The 21,973-nt window shown below is 44.8% G+C and overlaps 1 protein-coding gene across 3 annotated transcripts in view; it reads left to right on the forward strand.

The window, feature by feature from the left end:
• efr3a (EFR3 homolog A (S. cerevisiae)) overlaps positions 1–21,973 on the forward strand; it is a 101,458-nt gene that overhangs the window by 75,945 nt on the left and 3,540 nt on the right. For all 3 annotated transcript variants that reach the window (XM_040049329.1, XM_040049330.1, XM_040049328.1), the window contains 15 exons: positions 446–524; positions 1,707–1,842; positions 6,403–6,570; positions 6,709–6,823; positions 8,199–8,250; positions 9,694–9,866; positions 9,952–10,027; positions 12,071–12,232; positions 14,876–15,007; positions 15,224–15,291; positions 15,921–16,048; positions 20,543–20,628; positions 20,706–20,754; positions 21,145–21,248; positions 21,351–21,400. In XM_040049329.1, the coding sequence (XP_039905263.1) occupies positions 446–524; positions 1,707–1,842; positions 6,403–6,570; positions 6,709–6,823; positions 8,199–8,250; positions 9,694–9,866; positions 9,952–10,027; positions 12,071–12,232; positions 14,876–15,007; positions 15,224–15,291; positions 15,921–16,048; positions 20,543–20,628; positions 20,706–20,754; positions 21,145–21,248; positions 21,351–21,400 (1,578 nt within the window). The remainder of the gene's footprint in view (positions 1–445; positions 525–1,706; positions 1,843–6,402; positions 6,571–6,708; positions 6,824–8,198; positions 8,251–9,693; positions 9,867–9,951; positions 10,028–12,070; positions 12,233–14,875; positions 15,008–15,223; positions 15,292–15,920; positions 16,049–20,542; positions 20,629–20,705; positions 20,755–21,144; positions 21,249–21,350; positions 21,401–21,973) is intronic.

The raw sequence follows: 21,973 nt of genomic DNA on the forward strand, positions 1-21,973 counted from the left end.
GCAATAAAAATGTTGAACTGACTCTGAATCTGTGGTTCAGAGCAATGCAGTATTATTATTATCCTTTAAATAATTCAAAGCAGCCAAACAGCAGAGAGGGAGATCTGACAACAGCAAACATGAGCCGGCCGTCAGTCAGGCTTCATCCCGAACTCCCTGACAGCACAACTGCTGTAGTAGCAGGAAGGATGAAGGACCTCCGGCTGTTTCCAAAGACACAGGACAGGAGAGAGTTCACCAACCTCTGAAAACCCCTGATGGATTATAATATTAGGATTATATTAATCATAACACTAATATTGACAGATTATAAATCCGTTCTCATTCATGCAGCCGAGTCTGTGTGCGATTTCTGGATTGTGTCATTTTAAAGATGCAGTCTTTGCAGGGATGCTCCTCAGAGCTGGGTCGATTGAATAATCACTTTATTTTCTTCTTCCTTCAGTCACCTGGATAACCATCACCTGTGGGACCCCAACGAGTTTGCAGTTTCCTGCTTCAGAATCATCATGTACTCCATCCAGGTACGTTGCACTTCCTCTGACACGTAGGTCGAGATCGCAGAGGCTAAAAAATGGAGCTGATTTGATCTGGAAGCAGTGAAAACCAGTAGTCGAGAGCTCTGCTGACATGCCGAGTCTTTAAAAAGGAAAAGTTCTGTCTAAAGCAGCTGCTGGAGATGTTTTAAGGTCGAGTTCACATCCAGCAGCTTCACAAAAACTTCCTCGATGTCAAAGGTCGCCTTCTGAAGTAACTGTTTTATAGCAGTTCAGCTGCACAGAGAGAGGAGACGCAGCGAGCAGGAAATACTACAGACTGCTACTTTTTAATAACAGAGATGCTTTAAAGAAAAACAAAACTTTCTTCACTTTCACTTGTTTGTTTGTTCTCTATGAACTTCAGCGGATTATTGCTGCTGCAGTCTGTCCAGTTTTACAGCCGCTGTAAGATGTTCGTTTCAGTGGAAATTTGCTGGTTTATTAGCAACAAATGAAAGAACACTTTGTCTAGTATCTGCATTCAGCAGCATGCTAGCACAAATCCTCCTCCAGCATAACAGAATCAGCCGCACCTGCTCAGACGTTCACTAACTACAACTACAAACTTTTTCTATTTAATGTTAATAATTCTGCATGAAGAAAAGTTCATTTGATGAATGTGTGATAGTAAATCACATAATATGATTTAAGGATTTAATGATAAATGATTTTTGCAAACTGAAAAATGAAACCAGTGCAGAAGTCTCACTTAGCTGCATTCTTTCTACTGGCCAGCAGGAGGCGCCTCCTGGTTCAGAGAACTGTCATTGTAGAGAAATTTATTGGAAAAAGTTGCAAATTGTAACTTTAACATATGACATAATTCAACATTTTCCGATTAGTTCGTGGTCTCGTTTCATGGTTTTGTTAAATCTAGCGTGGTGCTCATTTTGTAAACAAAGGTCGCGTTTAGAGTAAAACAGATCAGCGTACTGTTTACAGCGGACCTACCTGCTGATTGACACTTTTCACCGTGGTGCGAGTGTATCGTTTCCTGCTGCTCGTCACGTCTGGTCTAAAAACACTGTCCGCTCGAGTCTGTAAGACGGGGCTTCAGAAGCTGCTCCATCATTTATATACAGTCTGTCTGTGACGTTCACCATGTGATCGACAGCAAACTCTATATTTGTTCCAAACATCATTTGAAATCCTCTTTGGCTTTTTCAGGCTCAGCACTCGCACCACGTGATCCAGCAGGTTCTGAACCACCTCGACACTAACAACAAGAACACGCCGCGGGTCAGAGCCGGCATCGTCCAGGTGCTCCTGGAGACGGTGGCCATCGCCGCCAAAGGATCTGTGGGTGAGTTAAAGTGACGGACTGCTTCCCTCTGCAGGACGTCATGGAGGAAGATGTCATCATCTCTCTGAGGTTTAAAAAATGGTGTCATCAGCTTTACCACTGCAAGTCTGCAGATGGCCATAACGTGTCAAACACAACAACAACGCGCTGGTAGAGGCACAGACAGAGGAGGCATTAACGTAAAGAAAGAATCTGAGACGGCGTCGCCCAGAATCAGGATTAAATACGTGCATCAAAGCAGGATGTTGTTGGCCTTTAGCTTGCTTTTCTGCAGCCAGAAGAAAGTTATCAGCCGATGTGAGCTGGCTCAGTTTGCACACGCAGGTGTGTGATCATCTGCAGTAACAGGCTGGTAATATTTTCACATTTTAAACAGGAAGCTGATCTGTGATGTTTCGGCTGTTAGGCCATAATAATTGTCAGCAACAACAAACACAGTTAACAGATCCAGTTCAGTGACTCAAAGAGGCCACTCCCCTAAATTTAACCATCACCAAAATCCAATAACGGGGGAGTGGCTCCGTTTTAGAGGCGGCCTCAAGTGGAGATTAGAGGAAGTACAGTTTTTGACATTTCCACGTCGATTTTAGCTTTCTAGCTCCGTATGTTTAGTTTAAAACCATAAAACCAAAAGGCAGTATATATATAGTATATTATTACTATATTATTATTAATTACATTTTCCTTTGACAGGCTCGAAACAGTAACGAGTTCTGTTTCCTATGTGCGATTATTAAGCCGAGGAGAAAATGTCACGGTCCAGATGAAGCGTTGACATAAACGCCTCCCACTGCAGAGGAAGCTCAGACGTGAGCTTGGCTGCGTCTTCCTCGTCTTCTTACCTGTCGGGACCACGTCAGTGAAAATGTGTCCTTATTTCACCTGAACTTACAGTTGTGTTGTTTATTAAGTTGGACAGAGCATTAAAAGCAGGCGCTGGGTGGAGGAGGGTTGCAAAGCAGCTTGCAGATTCTCAGCAGCTGTTGACAGGTTGAAGGAAGTTAAATCGTAGGCTTTATATTTGAGATTTGTCATGGTGAATGCTAAACTGACACTTATGTTATTGACATTTTGACCTCTTTAGACTTTTGAATCTTGGGAGAAATTAAAGTTTTGCTACAAGTGTTACTTTGTTACCCAAACTTGAAGGAACATGTTTGAATTTGAAGAAACACAAAGTAAAGACAGCACTCGGAGGTGTTTAAACAGGTGCTCGAGTGTTTTTGATGTTGTCACGTTGTGTCTGCTGTCCCGGCGTTTCATTCTGCTTGAACGTTTGTAGATGCTAATCGCCTGATAATTAAATCATCAGGTTTTTCACTGTTAGGAAGAAAAGAAGTCAACAGAAAACATTCAAATTACTCTGTCCCACTGAGGTGTGGAAACAAATTAAAAACTTGAGAGTATTTAATTGAAGAAAAGCTGTAAGTAGTAATTATTTTTACTGCCTCTTCCTGGAAATAAAACACAACCTTCCTCCTGGATAGGAATGATCCAAGGCTCCAAAAGAAGTGACGTGTTCACCTTTGAAAGCGAATGCACGATTCCTCCTAATCTGTGGCTCGGTACGGTATGACCCTGTGCTTGGATTTAAACTGAGTAGAGCAGCTTCTGCAGACTTCCCCCCTCGGCACACGCCCGGCGTTAACGAGCATTCTGGGTAATCACAGCTTTCACGTCTCAAGTTTTGTTCTCTTTATAAAAAAGGTAAAAAAAAAAATAGATTTAAGTTATTTGAACCTCTCTTCTCTTGAGTTTTTCCCCTTTACTCTTCCTTTTATCTTTTACCAGCAGATGCTCTTAGAGCTCTTAGATGATGATGATGATGAGCAGGAATACACCACCAGATACTTTCAGTTCAACTTTAACGTACACAGACTGACCAGAACCAGATCATGTTATAATCTGATGTAATGCAATAACACTGCAGTAACTGGAAGGGTCAGCTTTATCGTCAACTTCTGCAGCATTTTGTGGTGTTTGTCTCTGAGATTTAGGTGCAAGCAGCACTAAATAACAGACAGTCATACTGTCAGCCTTTACATGGGCAGCGTCTCCCAGTTAACATGGTGAGCAGCTACGTCCCAGTAATACCAGTAGGTTGATTGCCCTGATGCTGTAGAGGTTCTGCAGGGTATGCTCGAGCAGCAATCTTTATTTAGGGTTTCTTCACAGTGCGCCCTCTGTAACTATTCTATATATTTCTTTCTGGTCACTCAGTGTCATGTGACATTTGAACAAATCCACAGAGAGTGTCCGAAGTGTGAGCTGAGTAAACGGGGAAGCTGCAGACGCGCAGAGATCACGCCGTGGTTGTGTAGCTGAGTGTTGGTGGTATGTAGAATAGCACCGTTGTGTGATGCTGTGAGTCGGTCTGTGTCAGTAGATTAGAGCCAATATTAGAGTAAGTATTACTAAAGGTAATTCAGAATGTGTTGTTGCAGATCATTGTTTGCTCCCAGACTGCTAGAGAAAGTGAAAAATAACCCTTCAAAGAATCCTGATCTGTGAGATTTACAAAGATGGATGTAGCTACTGTGATGTCACCCACTGGTTTGTGAAGTCCCATTTTAAATCAAGAGGAGCGTTTCCACCGTCACCATGAAGCTGGATGTGATGACAGACGGGCACTCTTCAGATAATCCTCCTTTCTGAAACAAAGCATTGCAGCCTGACCCGTGTACTGGCACACCCATAATATCAGCCAGTGTTAGCTATTGGCTGATCTACTGTATTGGCATTTATGGCAGCCAATAAGAAAAAGGTAAAGAAGACATGGAGAAACATCCTTCAACCATGTTATAAGTGCTGACATTGCATAGTAGTCCACTAGAGGGCACTCTGCAGTATCTGTACTGCTACATGTTTATAGGACCGGAAGTCTTTTTGTAACCAGTTATCACCCTCTACTGGTCATTTATAAAAGTGCAAGTTTAAGGCACTTATGCATTAGCTTCACTTTTAAGTCAGAATCAGAATACTTTAATAATCCCAAAGGAATTTATGTAAAAGAAAGCTATTAAAACAAGCGAACACTCTAAGTTAAAGTAAACTGAAAAAGTAATAAAAAGTTAAAGTAAAGAAGCAGGAGCAGCAGAAACGGGCTGCACGCTGGTTGACGCGTTAACCTTCGAAGTCCATCTTTTATAGTTCGTGGTTGACTCACTTTTGGAGGCGGCCTCAAGTGGCCACCAGAGGAACTTCAGGATTTTGGCACCTCTGTTATGTCGCTTTTCATATTCATAATATTTGCTAAAATTTAACGTAGCTTTACCGTCTCCATTTGTTGTTTTTTATTTTCCTGTCTCAGTTTTTTTAAAGTTTATCTGTTTTCTGTCTTCTTTAAACGAGCGAGGTCCGAGCTGTGCCTGGAGCCTCCCGTTCAGCGCTGGCTTGTAATAATCTGTGGTGTTGCTTTCTGTGACAGAGTGAATTAGGACTGCAAAGCAGAGCCTGTTCGTGTTTATTTTACTGCAGTTTATGTCGGATATCTGCAGGTTCAGCTCCACCAAAAATAGCTCACTAGACAATTTTAAGTGTTTAAAGCAAATAAGTTTTCTTCTCCTTATCACAGCAGCCTGGAAGCTCTCCGAATTATTTATGTTTTAATTGGTCTATTGGTAACATGGCAACATCTGCCTGATGGTATTTAAAATTCTTACTTCCTGAGTTTATGAACCCATTAAAATAAAAGTTAAAGTTTTAGTAAAAATGTTTTGCCTTATTTTTAACGAAGCAGTCAAACTGTATATTTCCCTTGATTATTGGTTAAATACCACGTCGACTGCATTATGTTAGCTTAGCGGGGCCAGAGCTAAGCATGTGTGGAGCAAACAGCCAGTTCAGAGACCAGCTGGGTAGAAACAAGCAGACCTGATGACGCAGGAGGAAACTATCAGAGCACATGTTGCACGTGTGTCTCCTCGACAGATCAATCTGAGGCAGGAGTGTCGATATGTTTCCATTTAAGGCTGTTTGAAACTGATGGTGACTGTTCACATGTTGGAGGTTTCAGCAGCTTTCTACAAAAATGTGACGGCTCAGGTGGAGTGTGGGATTTATCCAACGAAGGGAAACAAACCACGTAAATCTGAAACCTGAAATTTGTGTGAAAACCACAGAATTTTATTTAATGTGAGATTCTGACCAGTCTGTGTGTTTGTGAAGCTACTGAGCTCTCAGCCACTCGTGGACCACACAAGCAGTGTCAGCAAAACCCCAAATTTCACTTAGTGGCAGCTGACTAATACATGTTTAAACGACTCATTAAAGAGCTCGACCCAGGCCGTTTATACAGATGTTTCTACAACATCTGCCACTGGCCTTCAAAATAAATGAACACTTTTAGCCACACCAGGTGCAACGAAACAGGCCCTGTTTTAGGATTAAATAATCCTTCTTTCTTCGCCTTTTTGTGGCTTTTCCTATTCAAAGCTCCTACGAAATCATAGTTAAAAGGCCCGATACGAACAAAAGATGGAATCCCGTCTCTTCCCGTTTACGAAAATGTCAGGCTAATGTTTCCTGTGATGTTCATTTAACCTGCGGGTGTGATGGCAGGGCCCACCGTGCTGGAGGTGTTCAACACTCTGCTCAAACACCTGAGGATGAGCGTGGACTTTGAGCTGGGCGACAGCTCGAGGAGGAACTCCGCCTCCAGCGTTTCGTCCGTCCGCGGTAAAGAGAGCGAGGAGCGGATCGTCCAGAACGCCATCATCCAGACCATCGGTACGAGCTCCTCTATTACTCCAGAGTGTGTTTGTCTTAATGAACATGTGCCTGCATGTGTTAGTAAAAATAACCTTGAATGTTTTTTTCATTCACTGAGTTCTGACTCATCTTTGTCTCTCGTGGCGTCGCCGCCAGGCTTCTTCGGTGGAAATCTGCCAGACTACCAGCGAGCTGAAGTCATGATGTTCATCATGGGCAAAGTGCCAGTCTACGGGACGCCCTGCCACACCTTGGACACAGTCAAGATTGGGTGAGTCACACATTCATTATCCAGAGACCCGGAGGTTCCCTCGTAGAGCTGCAGCCAATCAGCTCGCAGCTCTGAAACGCTGCGTGCAGCTAAGACGCCGATTCGGCTGGTCGCTCGTCACAAATGAAGCTGTGCTCACAGGACTGTACTGTCAGGAGACTTCTCTGCAGCTGGATGATGATGATGATGGTGACGATGAGTGGATTTTACTGTCACAGCACATTTAAACTGTCCTGAACTCCATGCTTGTGTCAATGAAACGATATGATTGGCTGATACGTTTCGTGCTTTTAAAATCATTTTTGTATTATATTTTATCCTCAGAGACCAAAGGGCAGTCATTAGGTCAAAACATCGCCTCTCAGTACTTTGCCTCTGTGGTCCTTCAGTAGCTGTGAGGTTTGGGCTGAACCTTTATATTCTGGTTTCATGGAGTTAAAGCTGTGCTGATTTTTAGCTCAGCGCTGTAACGTGTAACACTGGAAGCAGTTTCTAAAGAAGACGCTCGCAATTTTTTTCTCTCTTCATCAAATCTTTCTCCTAATCTGTCCTCACTTCACCTCCTGGACACCCCGCGGTGCAGCCGTCCCTGCAGCCAGAAAAAAGAAAGAAAAACAAGCTAATCCCTCAGGCGAGAGTGCAAGGGCAGATAATCCCAAATCAGACGAACGCCCTCCTCCTCCTCACAGACGCTCGCTCTCTCTGTTCCTTTTCGGGTAATTTCTCTCTGCAGCTTGTTGATGCTAACAGGAGGTCTGACAGCGTTTCACTATAAAAGTCAACACTGAAGATATCCTGCTGCTGCTTACAGCACCTTTACTCTTCTTCCTCACGTGGAGTCTTCAGACTGTGAAGAGAACCACAGACTGTCTGGATGTCAGTGCACGTTCATTTTGAAGCTTCAGGTTTTGTGTTTTGGCTGTTTGCTATTTTATAGGCAGAGGTGAGCACATCTGGACTGCATGTTGAAGCTGTCAGCTAAAGCTAGCGTCAGGTTTTCACTCCATGAAGTCTATTTAAAAACACTGAGTGCATTCTCACTGCCTCTGTGATTTCAGACAGTGAGTAGTACCTCAGAGCCACTTATCAAATACACTTGATTAACTGATCCTCAGCAAGTGTTCACACTTCTATAAACGTTTGCTGGTCTGAACCAATCGTGTGTTGACAGTGACACTAATAAATACGAAGTAGCAGATAAAATCATTTCACTTCTCGGGTGTTCTGAACCTCACAGCTTTCTTATTTGTCATGCAGTTGCTGTAAACATGTAACATGGCAGCCTGTGGGGACTGACTGCCCCGGTCTGCTGTACTGGACACTGTGAGTTTGCAGTCGGTCCTGACGGGGTTTCTTTATCTTTTGTGTAACGCAGGCATCAGGGCACCAAGCGGATCCAGACCATGCTGCTCAGCTCCCTCATCATGGTGAGTCCTCGGTTTGTTCCCTCCGTTCATGAGACAGGAACAATGTGCCGTTAATGGAAGCGAGACAAAGACACCGGCATACAAAACCTGAGCTTCAATAAGGAAAACTAAAATAGTGCACAGTCCCACCTGAAATACCCACGGACGAAAACACTGGACGTCCTCACAATGAGTCATGTTCTCTAAATGTAAAAGCATCAAAGACGCGTTTCTCCGTCCTAACGACGCGTCTCCAGTTACGTGAAAGTCGTATTTGTGTGTTTATTATCGGCCATGTTGGAGCTCTGGCTGTTTAACACTCGAAGTCTGCGTGAAGTCGCTTCCTTCTCCTTCGTTATCTGCTTCAGTGAGAGACCCTCATCTCCCCGAGACGAGGAGGCACAGGTGGCACCGACACACACACACACACACACACACACACACACACACACACACACACACACACACACACACACACACACACACACACACACCCACCCTCATGCCCGCTCTCTCGCCGCTTCATTACGGATGTCTGTCCTCGTCTCCCCTCGTCGCGCCGCCACCTGCTTCTCAGAGCAGCTGGAGGAGGGGTGAAAGGTCGAAGTATTTATAATGCCATGCGACAGCAGATGGGGCTGAGCATTATGAGGTGTGTGTGTGTGTGTGATTTTGCAGCCTGCTGGGAGAAAACCCAGATGTTTTCAGGGTTTGTAGTCGGGGTGAAAGCAGGGACTCACCCAGGACGAAGATCAGGACGCAGCTCGGAGAGGTTGCCAGTCCATCACAGGGCCGAGTTATTCAATTAAAGCCATTTAATAACTGCACTGGTAAATGACCACAGTGCACATGTACAAACACCGCTCGGTTCACTCTCCCACCTTGTTTGAAGTAGGTGAGTCTGCTTCGTTACAGATTTCAGCATCTCTGAAGCTGAGTGATCATCACAGCCAGGACTCAGCAAAGTTACACTAAAGCTTCTCATTTGCAGCTGCTGCTAACAAACCAAACGGTTCGAATGTTAAAAATTCAGCGAGTTGTGACGGTTTCTACTGCGTATGCATCTCTGATGTGCATGTATTGCGAGGCCCTGCTCTGGCTGATCACATGGGCCACATCACCCGTTACAGTGATCAGTGTGGCGTCTGCATGCGTCTCTGACAGGACACATTTTTTGCTAAAAACAGTGTTGTGTTTGTCATTTTGTGCCTCGACGCGCTCTCACGCAGCAGAGTGAGGCGTGCCGACGCGGAGCGTGATTGTGATAACGATCAGATTTGTCTTCGGCTGTTCACGCTGATCGAAAATCATCACGTCAGAGTCACAAACGGTGGGAAAAGTCAACACTGGCACACGCTCACAAGCTTGTGAACGTAACCTTTAAGCTCTGCCGATGAGCCGTTTCTCCCTCTGGGGTAATTGCTGCACGCCGCCATGAATCTCACCTTGTCTCCTCTTCCTCAGGTCACCTCCGGCTTCAAGTCTAAGTCCATGGCGGCAGCTCTGCCTCCTCCCTTCCTGGACCCGCTCTTCTCCATCTCTCTGATGGAGGACAGCGAACTGAGGCAGCTGGTGTTCGAGATCCTGCACAACATCCTCGACCGCCACGACAACCGCGCCAAGCTGCGCGGCATCAGGTAGCGCATCGCTCACCGTACTTACACGAGCCCTGCGGTGCTGGCGCCAGGTTTAACGACGCTCTCGTGTCCGGCTCTGTTACAGAATCATTCCTAATGTCTCCGCACTGAAGATTAAGAGAGAGAAGATTTCCAAGCAAGACGTCGCGTTCATGAAGAAGGTATCATAATCGCGCTGAGGTCACCGTTTCTCTTTTCTAAAGAAATACTCCTTTAGATTCTCAATCTTTTACTGCTGACCTCATTTAACCTTAATCATCTCTTGGGGGGGAAAATGTGACACACAGAACAGTTGAGAAACACAGAATGGTTGAAATAAAATGCATCTCAGAATATAGAAAAGAACTTTTAAAGGGGATCTGATGCTGCATAATTTTAGCCGATTTGAGCACTCAGTGCTTTCTTACTACAAGCCTCATTCTCCCATTCTCACAAACACACACACAGACTCACACAAACACAAAGACTTTTTCACACCCTCACACTCCAGTGCATCCATGAGAGGAAGTTTGGGATTCAGTGTCTTGCCCGAGGATACTTCAGCATGCCGGGGATTTAACCACCAACCTTCCAGTTGGTAGATGACCTCCTCCTGAGCCACAGCGGCCCCGACGCTGGGTCCGAATATCTTTGCGAGGCGATAATGTAATCACAGGCTGTATAGATACAGCCTGTGATTATACAACTGGCTTAAATCTGCATTCTTTCTTGTGGCCAGCAGGGGGCAGAAAGTCCGGTTTTTAAAAAGAAGGCAGGTTTTTATAGAAGTTTATGAAAAGGACCAAATTTGCAAATTATAAACATGAAAAAAAAAATCGTTGTTTTTCTTTTGTACATGTTAACAATATCAAACAAGAAAAGCCGACAGCACCGTGTGGAGCGATGTTTCTGCTACATGTTTGAGGAGTCACCTGATATACTGGTGGTCATTCTGTGAATAAGAATAATACAGGGGCGCAGCTGCCTCATTCATCTGCTGTGCAAATATTTGCAATGCCAATCAGAAGAAAGGTAGGGGGAGGAGCTAAAGCAGGTTATTTCAGACAGATTATTTTGAACCGGGAATCTTGGAAAGCTGCTCCAGCTGAGCCGTATTGAAAACATGGAGCTGGAGATGATCCGAATGCAGGTGTTTTTCCAAGCGAGGTCTTTGGAGCTCATTGACCTGGGCGCGAAGCCTCGGTCATCATCGGCACGCGGCATTTCCAAAATGAAGCCCTGCGATTTCACTCTTTCACCTGCGAATCACACCTGAGCCGTAACCAGAGGTCGGGGGAACGACCTCCTCTGTAGGCCGGTGTCTAAGGTCATTAACGTGTCTAACTGTAATTCATTAGCTGCAAATAAAAGTTTTTGTCTTCAGCTGTCGAGCTTATAACGAATGCAGGCAGCCGGGCTCTGCTTTTATGTGTTTCATAAATCCCACTCCAGCAGCGGTGGGATATTTTTATCCAGATTTTAATGGGATTAATCATTTCATTGGCGTTTTCATTTGCGTTTTCAGGGACAATAACTTTTTGATTCATCCGCAGTGGAGCTGCTGTGATAGATGTTCAGAACAGGGCGATTAATTAAGACTTTAATCCGCTGGTTGTTTTTTTTACTGAGAGAGCCATTAAGTCCTGCTTATTAAAATGTCAAAAAATGTCCTTAAAAATCGCCGTCATGCATTTTTAGAGCCCAAGGTCTGTAAATGTCTGCATCCATCTGATAAAAAATGTCAGGTTAATATCGCAGAAGATAAAAATGAATCTTTACAGCCGGAAAAGAGGAAATGTTGATATTTTTTACTTTAAAGAAATTGAATTTGAAGCTAAGCAATAACAGCAGAATTAATCTCAAACTCCTGTAATATAGTTACTATCCCCCCGCCGTCCTCAGCTCGCCGTCTGTTATTACCTGATGGTCCAGCGTCAGCGTCTCCTGCTGACTGTGTGGGTGACGCAGCCTGAGTCATGTGACTCTGTTGTCATCCACATCAGTGAGTCTGCACTGGAGAACATGGACCATCATTAAAGTGAACCCACATGCTGCAGTTTACATTTACCCCACATATCGTTTAATCCGCCACTGAAAATAGTCCCCGACACCTCCGCTGTTTCCTTATGTTAAACATGTTAAAGGTACTTTTTTTAAACAGCTCCCATATTTCTGTCCTCCTCTTTGTTTCTGTCTTTGCTTCTGGTTCTGCGTCGTCCCTGAAGCACGGCCAGCAGCTCTACCGTCACATCTATCTGGGCTGCAAAGAGGAAGATAACGTCCACAAAAACTTTGAGCTGCTCTTCACCACCCTCGCCATTCTGACCATCGAGCTGGCCAATGAGGAAGTGGTCATCGACCTCATTCGACTCGCCATCGCGCTGCAGGTAAAACCGATGAATTCACATCTGAAGTTTGTGTTTTTAGTCAAAGCGAAGACAAAAAGCAGTTTCCTCTGTTTGGTTGTGTTTGGAAGCTCAGTCAGAATAATCTCATCATAAGTAGATTTTCTGGCTCTTTCTGTCACATTTACAGTTTCAATTAAACTTTACATCCATAATTCCCAGAGTTAAGTATCTGAAATCTAAAAATAGTCTGCACCCATCTGTAAACTCTCGATTTCAACACACTCAGGAGAAAGGTGAGGGATTTTCTTCTGTTTCTGATTCGTTCTGATCTTGTGTCGCAGCCTCACTGAGCTCGATTCCTCATTAACAGCTTCCATGACTGTGGCTGTATCTCACCTCTCTCCACACAGATGTGAAGATCTGTGATATTTCTCAGATCAGAGATTACATATAGTCAGAAGGTTTTTTTCCACCTGTAGCACTTTATATTCAGGACGTCTGTGTCTCTGTGCAGAGATCAGAACAGGACAGAGAGGTTGCAAAGCGGCTTGCAGCCAACGAGCTGAGGCTAAAATAAGTTTTAAAAAACTGCATCTGAACATCTGATTTGTCATAAGGATGTGTCAAAGGGTGTCAGATGGGAATTTTAATCTAAATAATGTTTGTTTAACACTTTTCATTTATTTTTACCATCTCTGCATCACCACAGACACCCAAAGAACCACGTGACAGCAGAGATGGTGGTCAGAGTTTTTAAGATCAGATCTGACTGATGACATGTGCTTTATGTTCTGGTGACCACTGAAATGAGTTAAGATGCCTGCAGTGATGGTGTGTGTTCGTAGAAGGCAGTAACAGAGTGACACAGTCCCCAAACATTCACTCAGATATAATGTAAAAACGTAGCTTATTATAACTTGAATACAGTAAAATTAGACGAGTCATGAGTGTGCAGTGTTTCCAGGTCACCGGTATCAGGTGATAGTGGAAAAGTTTTATCGGCGAGGAGATCAAGTCGTCTGTTGAAGCTGTGGTGCTGTCAGTGCCGAGGTGTGGAGTAAACATCCTCAGTTACATCCCTGTTTGGAGGGTTTGTGTTTAACCTCGTGTTTAACCAGCTCTTCACGCTCCACATTATGGTGCTTCAGTCTAAAGCACCCTCGATGTGATTATGCTATATTTTTGGTGTCAGGTGTCATATTTAAGTGGCTGATGAGTAGCTGTGCTGTCATTTGCCTTTATGTCATTAGACCGTGAGAACCCACGCAGCTCCAATAAAACCTCCTGGAAGTGCAAGAGAGGTGCGAAGGAAATGTGCACGCTCGCACCAACACACATAAAAGACACGCACATGCACACACATGCACACACACACACGCAGCTTCAGCTTGTTTGTGCATCACGCTGAGATCTTATCCTTTCCAAATGTCACAGCACTGTAGACATGATGTTTGTGCACACACACACACTCTGAGTGCTGTGTTTACCTTCGTTTAATTCAGGGAACGTTTGAGACATAGAAGTATTAAAAAAAGACTGTTTAGTTTCTTTCTCATGCAGTTTCAGACAGGAAGTGCTTCATAGCACAAATTCATGGGGACGCATTTCTGTCACGTTTCCCTTCAGTCTGGTTTCTGTCACACGTGTCTGTTTCACAGTCGCCTTCAGAAAAGTTGGCGAGTGTTTACAGACAAGTCGGCATTTTTCATGCAATTTACTGGCCACCACTGCAATCTGCTAGTAACCAAACCAGTCCCAAGGTTTCCAGTGCAGCATCCTATACCAGTCTGTAACCATTCTACACTCATGACCAGCTCCTGCAATCACTCGCCAGCCAATTTTAGTGCTAAAGTGTTTGCGTTTAATTTAAAGGCCACTGGGGGGCGATACTGGCGGTTGGAAAAAGACTTCAGTCTTCTAGACATCGATGGTAAAACGTTCCTCCAGCCTGACCTCTGTAAACACTTTGACTGATGAGTTTATGGTTTCAAGCCAACGACTGCGGCTTCAGTCAAATCTGATCGTCACATCTTGTTTCAGAGTTTCAAGATCGAGCACTGAACCCGGTCTTGTGTCAATCTTCATGCTACAAGCTTCCCTCGGTGCAGGTGCAGACTGATTTCAGAGAATCTGATGTAAAATAGTTTGTGTATACTGAACCAAAGCAACCACACATCTGCGCTGGTCCTTTTAGCTCGAGTGAAGCCAGATATTTGTTTCCAGCTTCTCCACTTAGATAGTATTTTGCTTTTTATTGGCGTTATTACTGTAATATTCTTTGGTAGATTTGGTTGAAGCTAAAACAAAGTCGCACTCAGTGCGTCACAGTCTTCACATGGTTATTAATACCACATAATAACAAAGAGCCGCGGAGACGCACTACAGACATGTGGCACAGTGTATTTAGTCTGCCTTGTTTGCTGTGTCACCTCAGGGTCGTTACCTTGACAACAACCTTTTTACTGACGGTGTGTGAAAATAGAAGATACGTGTTCGTGTGACCTTAGAGAAATGCTGCTGCATGCTATAACCCTGCACACAGGTTAAAGGGGAAGTAAACCTCTACTCCTGTGAGGGTGTACCGAGTGTATGCGGGGAGTTCTGATGCTTCCACGACCAGAAACAGAAGCCGAGCTGCTGGTTTGTCCTCGCTAACACAGTTTTTGCAACTGGTTTGTGCAGGAAATGGCTCTCACCAACGAAGAGAACCTGCCCATGTTTATCCGCTGCGGCATCATGGCGTTGGTGGCCGCGTACCTCAACTTCCTGAGTCAGATGATTGCCAACCCGCCCTTCTGCCAGCACGTCAGCAAGGTGACTCCTCCCTGACCTTACTGAGGATCAGAGCAGCTGGCTCTCATTCCCACTTTTTGTTTTTACTGCCATTTGTTGCAGAAAATACAAAAATATGATTTATTCAGTATGCTGATGATGCACCGCCGTTTTCTGCCTGTTAGCTGTTTCTTCTTGTTTACGTCTTTCTTATTTGTAAATAGTGTAACATCATATAATCAGCTGTTCTCTGTGCAGGTTATTGAGTTGAGGAACATGGATGCTCCTTACCTCCTCCCAGAGCACATCTTCAGAGACAAGTGTCCGTAAGTGCAGATTACAGCCTGAATTTGTTTCATGAGAAATAATCCAGTGGCTCGGGTTAGAAAAAGGCTGTGAAGCCTCATTATTTTCTAATAAACAGAGCAGTAATGAGTGTGGCAGCTGAAGCTTAAAAAGTTTGAAAGTTTACGAGAAACAAACTCAGGAGTGAAGGAACCGTGCTGCTTCACTTTTCAAGGTTGCAGATAAATTCACATATTCAACTTCTGGGATCAATAACTCATAAAAAAATATTATTAGAACAGCAGCAGCATGTCTTTGCATCGACAGATGTAAGACTGACAAACAGCTACTCGCTTCAGTTCAGTTTTATTTATACAGCACCAAATCACAACAGCAGTCACCTCGACGCTACCAGCTGCTTTTCATTTAAGCGATTTGTGCTCCGACTGGGACAAACCGAGTTTGTCTCTGTGCAGCCAGCTGTGAGATGCGTGTGCAGGGACCCCGATATGAACTTGTACAGAGTCGAATTACAGATGAGAACAAATGTGACCTTTTTGCAGCGTCGCTCTGAGAAGTAAAGCCGTGCTGTGCGTTGACTAAAAACACGCTTTCTTCTGAGGTTTTTCCTCAGGAAGTTTATTTTTGTGTCTTGCGTCTTTTCTTCCAGGCTTCCTGAATCTTTGGACAAAGAGGACAGCCAGCTGTACTTCCAGACGGCCGACATGGCCGAGTGTTTGGCCGGGCCGGGGTACAACGCCGAGCGCCTCTCCATCCCCTACGTTCCTCAGGTCACAGGTACGACAGTCCAGCCTCCGTTAGGACGGGGAACTTCATGTTTCTATTTCTTCTTATCTAAGAAAACTGCTGCTCTGATAACTCTTCTTTTTTTTTCTTCCCTCATTGGTTGATTCATACCTTTTTAATCTCATACCTGTTGAGCAGCCTTTTGTCCTATTTCATGGTTTCTCAGATACCAGAGACGCTTTCTGAGAAAATGTGCCTGAACTGATTCTCGGAGCATCTAAAATATTTCCTTTTGATGGAAAAGTGTAGCTGTAAAAATCCACCGAATTAGACGATGGTCACATTATGCTGTTATCTCTTAAAGAGGAAATATGATAAAAGTGATACAAGTAACAAGTTAGAAGGAAAGTCAAGAGTTGAAAAGGTTGTAAAAAGTCAGATTAAAGGATTTAAGGCGCCCGCTGTCTGCTGCTGCGCTGTGTGCTGTATGTTTTATTTCCCTGCTTTTCATACTCACCGTGCCCTCAGAACTGTTTGAAGCTTTGTCGGATTAAGAGCTTAAGGAGTTGTTCAGTGAAGAGAAAATAAAGTTTCACCAACTCTGTGTGCGATCAGCTTTATTAGTCCGAAGGCTGTCGCCGTCTCCGTAATTTAAAGGTTTGTTTCAGCTCAGAACAACGTGAACCTCTGCAGGCGTTCACGCGCACAACTTTCTTTAAAAGCACTTCTTCAAAATGTTGCTTGACTTCAACCTTGAAGTCTGCCCACGTCCAAAACAGGCTCGGGAATAGTTCGTACTTCACGTGCTCTTCCTTTCACCTCGTGTAGATAGAACGAGCGGGAGGAGAAAACTGATAATTGTCTAACAAGCTTTTGTTTTCTTCCCTCTGTCATGCTTTCATGTCCCTTCAGTTCTTTACACAGTAGGAAAAATCCTCCACAGGTGCAAGCAGACGTCCAGAGGTAACCAAGGCAACCCTGTGCAGGCGTGTAGAGATGTGTTGTCACCTGTTGTAGCTGGGTTTAGATCAGCTGACACATTATTTGTGCGAAACCAAAGGCTTCACTTTGCAAAGTTGGGTGAATGGAAACTCGTCACGCTTCAGACGAGGAGGCGCAACAATGAAGTTCTTCCTTTGAGTCGGTCCGATTCTCAGAAGTTCGTCTTCTATGATCGTCCCACGTTTCCCACTCATCTGTCTTCTTTGATCTTATTGGTCTCGTTGCCTTTGAAATGGCGACTCCGACCATGGGGACCAGGTCTGCGAGCACTCGGTGGTGCATGAAGACGACGATAAAACTACAGTAAGACAAAGTCTGCCATCAGTCTATAACTGAAAAGGCTCTTTCACAAGAACTGTTGCTGTTTCCAAACACCAAAATTACTTGCAATCAGCAATCAAAAAAGTTCAGTGTAATCAATGCAAACCCCAGTTTTTGATTGCACACCGCTTTCAGTGTTTGACGGCTTCTTTCTGACCTTGAAGTCTCCGAGTTGAGCTGTCAGTGTAAGCAGGTCTCCACACTCGCTGTGGACCCCGAGATCCACGTCATTCACGCACATTTCTCAAAATCTCAGGATTGGATCACTTTGTTAGTACAAAAGTCAGATCCAGTGAAAACTCTCGCAGGTCTGATGCAGCCTCCTCCTGTTAGCTTATTCTGCTGACTCACCCGGTGGACTTGGCAGAGAAGGAGAGCGAGGCTGCTGCTGTGGAGAGGAGCAGTGTGGACACATTTCTACTGTGTCGCTAAAGCAGTTTGAAAACAGGCCGAAGTGAAGCAGCAAAATGCTGCGTTGGCAACAGTAAGCTTGCTAACGCAGCTCTGGGCAAGAGGTCAGACGGGGTGAGGTGGCTTTAGATCCGCACGGTGACAATTTCATTAAGGCGCAATTTACTTATCAACCCCAGAAGCACAAGTGATAACAGCATCGGTATAAAAGCAGCGTCTGAAAGGCCCCCCAGGAGGAGAGGGAGGGATCAGCTCGCACAGACTGTCCTTTCATGGCGCGAGGAGCCGCGGATCAGCACCTGGTGCTGACGTGATGTCACAGCGCCGAGCGGCGTCTGCGCGCTGACGAGTTTACCCGACGTACAAAGTGAAGCCTCGAACTTGTGTTTAAAAAAACATACAAGAAAAAGAAATATCTTTATAAGTTGGGGGTTGAATTTAAATTTGAAAAGAATTTCAGAGATTTTCTTCATGATCTTTAGTCTCAGACTGTTTGATTTATTTATTTATTTTAATTTGTTTAATTTTTTTAGAAGATTTTTTGTCAGCTTTTTTTTTTTTTTTTAATTTCAAAGATTTTTTTTTTAGTTTTTTCCCTAATTTGTAAAATCTCAGAATATTTCTTCTTCTTTTTTTATCATTAAAATTTTCCCTGAAGTTCAGTTTTTCTGCAGGATCTTTTTTTTTTTTCCAGAGAATTTTTGAGTTAACAATAATAATAATAATAATAATAATAGCACACCCTTACATTTTTAAATACTGCGAGTATGAAAGGACCCGGGGTTTTGAACTGTGACGGTGAAGCATCAGAGTCTGCAGGAGCTCTCGCTCTGCTCGCTCTGCTGCTGCTGTCGTCTCAGCTGAACGTGTAGAAGAACAAATATCAGGGTCTCAAACTCAAATGAGCTGTGGGCCGCCGCTGGCACCGTCATCTCATGTGACCACTTTACTGTTCATGCAGTGCAAAAAACAACAAACAAGAAAACACCCACAAATATTTCCAAAAATGTAGTGTTGTGTTTGTTTTTTAAAATGTCTCACTCTTAACTGGAGCCTTTCATTGAACTACCAAACAAACACAAGCTGCAGACAAACACGTGTGCCCGTGTGGCCCCCGGGCCGCGAGTTTGAGACCCGTGGTGTGAACAGTTTAAGTGTTTTTCACACCGAGCAGAGACCAAACCTTGAATTCATGACAGCATTTTGACGCCTGCAGAGAAACTCGCCCTGACCTTTAAACTGCTGAGCAGCTGTAGATGCGTCGTTGAGGTGCTTCGTTGTTTCAGAGCTCGACGTTGTGTAGCTGTAGATTTTCTCACCATGTGATTTGGTAACTCTGTGAAATGTTTTGCCTGCATTGCTCGTGGACCTGTTGCGGTGAGTACACGTGCTGCCACGTCTGTGTAGAGCAGTTTACCCGTAGTGCACTTAGATTGTTTACATGTGTGGAGCTTCTGTTTGCAGTGTTAACAGAAAACAAACTCGTCATGTAGGGTGTTATTAATGACATGAAGAAGTTAATCATCATGAAGCAGTTAGAGCTCAGAGAGGAGAGTGGGTGGGTTCAAACTCCTAATAAGGACAAACCGGTGCAGACCTGTTGGACTCCACCAGGCAGCCTGGTTTTATGGACCAGAACCAGCTTCGTCCAAGCCGTGCAAGGTTTCCAGCTCCGTTTGGTGGCCTCAGGATCGCCAGGTGGAGCAGTTTGCAGCTGAGGGTGAAGCTGTGGGTGGATGGGCTTTGTCTTAGAGATGGAGGTCGATCATTCAGAGGGGTCTTGGCCTCCACATTGAAGGGAGGCGGTTCAAGCATGTGACTAGGACGCCTCCCAGGTGAGGTGTTTCAGGCATGTCTAACTGAGAGGAGGCCCCGAGGCCGGACCCAGGACAGGACTCCTGAGAGACTGTGCCTCTTGGCTGGCTTGGGAACACCTTGGGGGAGGATCTGGACCAGATGGATGGAAGAGAATGAGGGACGGATGCTGCACAAGTTTGCAGGTTGATCCTCGATCATGAATCACAGCATCTCTTTAATTCCGGCTGCGCTTCAATAAGATTAAATTCATTCAGACTGTAAATGTGGTGAGTGGGACCTTAAATCAGTGCATGAGGCCTTTAAGAGGGAATCTGATCTCTCGAAGTCCGGCAGGACCGGGCTGCATTCAGGCTCAGGTGGTCAAAGTTTTTGGAGATCGTGGCTTCCTGTCACGTCGGCTCAGTTCTGTGTGTTTCATCACCGTGTGAACAAAATCTTAAAGCTCCAGCGGATCAGATCGTTTTCCTCATTAACGCCCGCAGGACGGCTGCTGAGTCAGGCCTCTGCAAAGTTCACAGCAGAGGTCGTCGTGCGATTGTAAAGAGCTGCTTTCTGTCGCTTTTCACGCCTCGGCTGATCCGCTACCTTTCTGACCTCATCAGATGACCTCACAGCTCAGACAGTAGCTGCCCTTCTGTGGTCCTTATTTTCCCCTCTGCTGGCGATGAATACACAAGTGCTCGAGGTGCGTTCGTCCCCCGGGGACGAGTTTATCCCCGCGGGATCAGGCGGATTTGTTGCTCGTTGTATTGAAGTGGAGAAAAAAGATGGAGTTTGGTGTGCGGGAGCAGAGATGTCACCGCTGTTGTCAAGGACACGCAGATTACAGGAGCTACCTGGGTTTCAGTAATATGACAGCTTCAGTAAGCACAGTTTGATTATTCTGAAATCGTTCTGCTGGAAAGAAACAACTTTTACTTTTACGTGACACTAAAGTTAGAAATGTTTGTGGCTTTTTAAAGCATTATGTGGTGTGAATCTGTCATCCTGAAGGTGAAGATCGTCTGTCCAGGAGGCCGAGTTTCGTGGACACCGTCTCCCTCCAAGTGGACATCATTTCCAACAGCCTTCCAGAAAAGGTCTGAGTAATCTTCTTTAAAGCAGCGTGTGGTCCTGGAGGGAAACGTGAGTCACGTTTGTGTTTTTGTGTCCACAGTCGCAGCTGGCTGAGGAGATCACGTTTGAGACCCTGAAGAAGGCCATCGGTAAGAACGCGGTGACTTCCTGCTGTTCCTCATGTTGACTCTGGGTTACTTTGTCCACCGGGCAGCCATCTTCACAAACACCTCTGGGCTCTAATGTGTTCAGTTATTGTTAAAAATGATCTAAATGAACTTTTAATTTCAGTGACCAGCAGAAAAAAGCAGCAAATCTGATGAAACCACTTAAAGTTTGCAGATTTAGCCTCAAAATAAGTTTTCAAAAGCTCTGATTTTATGACGTTTCAGTGAAATTTTCACCATTAAAAATGTTTTTTAAACAGCAACGTAAAAGGACGAGAAGCTTGTCTCGCGGAGAAGAAAGAGCGCTCACAAACCACCGCATAGTTAAGTCTCTGTTATTAAAGCAGCTCTGTGTTTGCGGTTTGTTTTCAGACACCACCGGTTTGGAGGAGCAGGAGAGGGCGAAGAGGCGCCAGGTGATGGAGAAGTTCCAGAAAGCGCCGTTCGAGGAGATCGCCGCCCACTGCGAATCCAAGGTTATTAAAAAACAAAACAAAAAAGAGCCAGAAATCAGAAAATAATAAACTGTCAGCGCATCAGAAAAAACACCCAAATAAACTCCTGCTCACTTCTTCCAGGCAAACATGCTGCACGACCGGCTCGCACAAATCTTCGAGCTCACAATCAGGTGAGTCTGTTATGCAAGTTTTCTAATTTAAATATATGAATTTAAATGGTGTGGTGACATTTACACCACATTAGAAAAGCTTAGGCGTGACACTAAAAGTCAAACAATCCCAGAACACCTGACTGATCTCTGGCTGATCTCCCGTCGAGCTCGTCCCCTCCGCTCTGCTTCCAGCGTCCCGTCACGTTCTGTCCTCACTGCTAAAGCTGCGTCTGTGATTTCACCACCCTGGCTGTGACTGTGACGCCCTGAAGCCTCAATCACCCGCCGTCACCACAGTGTTCTCCTCAACAAACAGATGTTTGGTTATTTTTGGCCCAGATGTGGCTCCAGGTGAGTGTGGCTGCCTGAGCCCAGCCGCAGGTTCACCTGATCTGCACCAGGCTTCAGGTGTGTCGAGATATCTGGAGCGAATGTGGCTCATGATAAAACACGACCCAGTGTTTTTAGGCTTAGCTGTGTTCGTCTGACATGTTCTCACTTCTTTTTTGATCGCATCGTCACATGAACACAATAACAGTCTGTTTGCAGCACATGAACGAGTACGACGCCTGCAAATAACGTGCACTTTTC

The sequence above is a fragment of the Simochromis diagramma genome, unplaced genomic scaffold (genome assembly GCF_900408965.1).
Source record: "Simochromis diagramma unplaced genomic scaffold, fSimDia1.1 OVJJ01000355.1, whole genome shotgun sequence".
NCBI classification, from domain to species: Eukaryota; Metazoa; Chordata; class Actinopteri; order Cichliformes; family Cichlidae; genus Simochromis; species Simochromis diagramma.